General features: G+C 42.7%; 1 protein-coding gene across 1 annotated transcript in view; it reads right to left on the reverse strand.

Annotated features, from left to right (window-relative positions):
• SF3B3 (splicing factor 3b, subunit 3, 130kDa) overlaps window positions 1–5,640 on the reverse strand; it is a 28,426-nt gene extending 22,786 nt beyond the window's left edge. The window contains exons 1-6 of the mRNA XM_009883251.1: window positions 5,520–5,640; window positions 4,756–5,082; window positions 3,377–3,549; window positions 2,863–3,004; window positions 1,678–1,790; window positions 762–899 (exon numbers count right to left, since the gene is read on the reverse strand). Of these exons, the coding sequence (XP_009881553.1) occupies window positions 762–899; window positions 1,678–1,790; window positions 2,863–3,004; window positions 3,377–3,549; window positions 4,756–5,082; window positions 5,520–5,589 (963 nt within the window). The 5' untranslated portion in view covers window positions 5,590–5,640. The remainder of the gene's footprint in view (window positions 1–761; window positions 900–1,677; window positions 1,791–2,862; window positions 3,005–3,376; window positions 3,550–4,755; window positions 5,083–5,519) is intronic.
• Between the last annotated feature and the right edge of the window lie 360 nt (window positions 5,641–6,000).

The raw sequence follows: 6,000 nt of genomic DNA on the forward strand, positions 1-6,000 counted from the left end.
ATTTGCTTCACTCAACACCAGACATTCCCCAACACATGAAAAAAATCCCCTGTACTGAGCAAATTTCTACATTTGATATGGCCGCAATAGCTCTTGGTGAAACATCCAAGAACAATCTTAAAGATATTTAAGATGCTACATAATCATCCCTTGTACCAAATTTCACACATGTAGATGAAGGAGGAGCTAACGTTCAACATTTACTGAAAACCCTCAACTGATTCACTGCAGCAGAGGTCTTTTCATTGCAAAATACTAGGACAACCATCAGCAAAAGCCACTTCAAGCTTTTTATTTCAACTCATAGACCAGCTGGACCAAGCTAGCTACCCCAGTCTGCAAAAAGATTGACTGTAGCATGTAAATATTCAATTAAGAGATGAACTAGAGAGCACCTACTGTGATCAAGAGAAGCTAAGTTCCCCAGAATTAATTTCTGGAACACCCTCTAGCAGGTTCATGGACTACACTTTACAACACATCTTTTGAAGAAATTACTGTCTGCAGAACATCTAAAATATGCCCAAATAACTCTGCAGCACAAATCTCACAGGATTTTGCAAACATTGTGCTGCATCTCTACATGAGTAAACACCAGTTACAACTGTGGGTGTAAGTGTATCACAAATCATGTAGAACACAGGCTACCACACAGCTAAAACCACAATATTAAATATTTATCACTTTAGTGAGTCAGGCAAAATAACTGACTAAGGACTCTTCTCAACAAATGCTTTTGCTGCTCTTCACGTGATGCTTACCATGTCTTCATCAGTCTCCAGAGTAATTTTGAAGATGTCTCCCTGTTCTGTCTGGGCCAGGAAGAAGAACATGGACTTGGTCTTATGTGTAGCAGAGCAGACAAAAATCATACCTCTCTCTGGGTCATCCAAGTCATTCTGTTAAGAGAGCAAGCAGAGGTCATTGGTGGAAAAGAACTCCCCAGCAAGCGCAGATGTGATTTCACTGACAATTATTTCCACTGCGCAGGTGCCTTCAAGAGCTGACAGTACACGAGGAGGCTTTCAACACAAAGCGCATCCCCTCTGTTACACCCACAGTTACCCTTGGGACATCTCTGTCCCAGAAGGAAATACATTGCTGAGACAGTGTGCCTAAGCATCTCCTCTCCCATCTTTTTTGCCCTCCTCCCTGGAAAACTCTCCCGCCTATCAAAGCCAAACACAGAGGAAAGGGCTGCAATCCACCTACAGCTGGTTTTGAGCACCTGAACCCTGTCAAAGCACACAACATCTGCAATAGCAAAGGAGGAGGAAGCAGCCTTCGACGTAACAGAGCAGCTGTCGAATTCACCTGCGCACAGGATGGCAACCGTGACTCACCGTCTCAAGTAATGCTATCTCACACTGACTGCGCCACTGCCGTGGTGCCTGATCAGAGTCTTTGGAGTATCTCCAGCATAAATCTCAGAGAAGAGACATGAAGCAAACTCATCACCTCAGGCTACGCCCACCCCTGTCTTCCCTCACGATAATACATGCAGCCAGGAAGGCAGATGATAGGTCAGACTTCTAACTCTTTCTTCCTTATTGTAAAACCTCTCTGATGCCTTTAACCTCAAAAGGCAAATACCAAGCATCCATTTAGCACCGACAAAGAGAATCTTAGAAGAAAAGAAAAAAAAAAAAAAATGGGTAGGAGTCCCAAAATCCTCACCCGTCTTCTGGGAATTGGGCATCTGATATCAGGCTGGTCACCGAAGTTTTTATAAGTAATATAGTTTTCAGAACAGATCAGCACTCCACTAGGTCCATCAGAACCACCAGGAACTGAAACAAGGAAAAGAAACATGATGAGAAAAAGCCCTTACCACAGATCTGACTGACTGCCTACAGAGCATTTACTTTGGTTTTCTTTAAAGCAGCATAGTTTCTGTTGCTCTGTATCACCCTGCATATATAAATCTACTCTTATCGAAGGGGAAGACAAAACACCGAATACAGCTTCCTGGGTCAGGGTAAGAACAGGGCAGATGGAACTGGGGGACCAGGAAGGGGAAAAAGGAAGGATGCAACTTCAGACAAATTGCTAATGTTTTATCCTTCCCGGGTTATTCTTAGCTAGAAAACCACGACATGCCACAAATACCACATCAGCAACTTGTCAGCTAAACACAAGCCTTGGGTTACTGGCACATTTGCTTGCTGTCAAAAAAAATCCACCAGATGACTTTCTGACACATCTTTCATTTTTAGAGTATGTTTTTTTTCAAAATGCCTCTGTTGAGAAACCAGCATAACGAAAGGTATCATCAAAATAGAAGTAGCGGTCAAATCCAGCCCAATATTTAGTGTCTGTCAGCTGCCTACAGAAGATGCAACAGGGCAAGCATACATGGATGCTCTCCTAGCTTAGCTTCCTTTGTGCTTGGAGAGGAATCTGTTGAAGGTGTTGGGCTGCCTTTGCATCCAATCCCTGTAAGCGGGCTTTTAGCCCACAGATTTACCTGCTAACCTTTTGAATGCATATTAGCTGCTGGAATCCCTTGCAAGACAGTACACCACCACCTATGCATTATTTAGAAATATATGCTTTTGCATCTGCTACCAGCTAATTTCAGTTAACATCTATTAGCTTCAGAATCCAGACAATATCCAGAATACACGTAAAAGAAGAGAGATGAGGAGCACTTTCAAACAGCAGCCATATCTATGAATTCCTGCGTATTTCCGTGTGTGAACCACCACTCACTACCTGACTCCAAGGTCAATTAATTTATACTAATGGCCCAGACTGCCATCAAAACGACTCTTAAGATATAATGCATATTGATTGTTTCCCTGGGGAATGGGAACCAAGTATATCCACAGGAAAATGACTGAGCAGCCCAGTGGGCAGTACCTGTTATAAGAAAGTTGCCGTGCTCTTCCAAGGGCTCACTGTATTTCCTAACAACGTGGTTCAAACCCAAGTCCAATTCATAAAATGTCAAGGTCTGTTGGGTGTTGGCTGCTGCTTCTCCTGTTGGATCATTATCTGCTTCCTAAAACAGAACACATGAAGGTGTCTTTCAAGAAAAGTATTAAAGGAGGAGCAAAGCTGACGTGTGGGGAAACAGTTCTGAATAATATTAGAACAAAGTCCAAAAGATGACTTGCTGAAAGATGCACCAAAAAATGGCTGAGAGGAAGAAAACATGCACATTTCTGTTGAACAAAAAGAATTTAAGAAGAATCGCCAAGACAGAAGAGACTTGCCTATTCTGACCAAAGACAAAAAGCAAGTAAGCTCATGACAAACGAAAATTGTCTATGACAGCAAAAGCTGCCAACGTTCCCCACCTCTAGACAGACTAAGATAAGAAAAGGAATGACAAAGCTTGAAAGACAGCAAAGGGAGAGCAAGTTCTTCTCACCTCATAATCCATTTCCAGACAAGCGAACATGGGGTTTTCAAATCCCACATCGACTCCCACCACGTGGTAGACCAAGGTATTGGCCTTGTGGGCTTCCAGTGGGGAGGAAATGGTGAGACGAGCCGCAGCATCTCTGTTCAAGATATACACCAGCTTCTGCTTTTCAATTGCACCTGCAAGGAAAGGACAACAGCACCTGAAGCACATCTCCTGGTTATCAAATCTGATGATACCTGCAGTTCAATATCGATACGTAACTTGGCAAGAGAATGTCAGCATTACTTCTGCTGAAGTTCACCATTGGTATTTATCTTTGTGCCATCAATTAATTTCAAATGACTCATTTTAAATGTTTTGGGCCACAAGCACAAATGACAACTCCAGCTCTTTAAAGCCGAAGACTGAATTCTGGGCAAGATGGACGTATCTCAAAGGGTCAATCTACAATGGTTATAGGCAGATCTACTCATTCATTCCACCACATGAGAGAGGACAGACTGCAGGAAAGCAAAAACAAATTGGAAGAAACAGGCAGATGTTCCACCATTTAAAGCCACTCAGCAAGAAGACCTTTTCTCAGAAACATTTAAACTAAAATAATGTATCCTTGCCTGATACACAGCATCCACAACATAACAAACATCTATCACCCTTAACTATCAACGTGAATGGCACAATTATGATTGTGCTACCTTCTACCCCATGAAAAGAACACTTGTTAAAAAGGAAACAAAATTATTTATTGTTATTCCCAATATAAAGGGGTGCTGTTAAACTACCTATCATTGCAAGTCCCCACTCTCAGCATACAGGAAAGCAGCATCACACAAAGCTGACTCTGGCAAACCAAGAAAGTTCATGTATCAAGTAACTAAGACACCTCATGGTAAATCTTACAAACAAACAAACAAAAATAATCACCCAGGTGTTCTCCTATCTGTGAAGCCTGATCAGAAATGCATCTAGTTGTCTCCACAATACATCTCAGAGAAGAGACATGAATTCATAACATCATTTCAGGCTATGGGAGCTGACTGACTACACCATACCACAGATGCCTGCAATCCCAACTTCTCTCCCAGACATCACACTTCAGGGCCCTGCACACCACTAACCAAGCTGGCCTCTTTCCAAATTGTTTTGGCCCAGTGTTTCAAGCAACGTGCAATTTATTATTTTAATTGTGCGATTCCATCAGCACCAAGGAACTATTCTAACTATTCTGAATACCTGCATTCTCCTTGACACGTCTCATAGTCTAACAAACTGCCCGAGAAGAAACACTTCCAATTATACCTGGCACAAACTCGCTCCAAAACAAATATCCCCAAGACAGAATTAAAAAAATAAGGAGAAAAGAAGCCAGTAGACTGACTTACTGATCATGACAGCGCGGCCCTTTGGGTCTACAGCCAAGTACTGGCCTGGAACAATTCTGCGACATCCGCTCTTGCCAAAGGTTTCCTGATGAATCTTCTCAAACACATTCTTTGAGGGTTGGTACTCCAGAATAACAATGCGCCCTGAATCGCTGCCCACCACGATATAGTCTTTGGTCCCACCTGTCAGTCTAAAGGCCATGAGGGAGCGAATGACTCCGAACACTTCCACGGTCAGCAGCGTGTGAACCTTCCCTGTGTTGGGATCAGGACGGAGCAACTCCAGGATCTTGCCGCGGGAAACAACAATTTCTTGTTGTTTGGTTCCTAAAGAATCCAAAACATGAGAAAGAGTTAGCAACAACATAGCAGAACACGCAACTTCAAGAAACACTGTAAGAAAGAAACTAAAACTTTACCACTACTAAAGACCAAGGAGTTTTACGATTACTATGGAGGAATTCAAAGCAACTTATTCGCCACATCAAATGCCACTATTGTTTGAGCATCTTTTAACAGATGAGGAAAGCGGACAAAATACTAAATTAAATCTACAGCTCATCAAGCCAAACTTTTCTTCATTTTTCCACAAGTTACAACAGCTCAAGTAACACACTCAAGAGCAAACTGCAATATACCAGCGAAAAAAAATGCTATAACAAAGCAGACCAACTTCAGCAACCAAAACAAATAAAGAACAAACACCTTTTTTCCTCTACTACCCAGAAAAGCTCAGGCCGAGATGCACAAAGGCAGGAGATTACCTGAGAAATTGCCATGGATAGCATAGCTAATGCCGGTGGCTCGCTGCAACGTCAGGTTGTAGAGAAACATGGTGGCAACAGGTTTGCTTCACCTTATGGTAGCTCCACTGAGTCTGCAACAAAGAGAACAAAACATATACTTTGTAAAAACAAAGCCTTCCACACAGCACAGAGAGAGCCCGGCTACCCACATCACTTTACACATCAGAAGACTGACTGCCCCCCAGCTAAAGTGATTTGGTATTTAGTAATACTGAGAAATGAAAGGCTCTCCCAGAGACAACGAGGCTTTCGAGCGTCAGCCGAGCTCGCTAGTGCTACGTGACTGATCAGTGCTTTCAGCTAAATTACTGCTTTTATGGTTTTAGTTGTCCAGAAACCAAACCAAGTTAGGGAACCCCTCCATAGCTGCCCTACACCGTTACACCTTACTGACCTCACCATTTCACTTAACGCGAGCCAAGCTACCCGCAAGCGCTTG

This window comes from Charadrius vociferus, unplaced genomic scaffold (assembly GCF_000708025.1).
Source record: "Charadrius vociferus isolate BGI_N301 unplaced genomic scaffold, ASM70802v2 scaffold964, whole genome shotgun sequence".
Taxonomy (NCBI): domain Eukaryota; kingdom Metazoa; phylum Chordata; class Aves; order Charadriiformes; family Charadriidae; genus Charadrius; species Charadrius vociferus.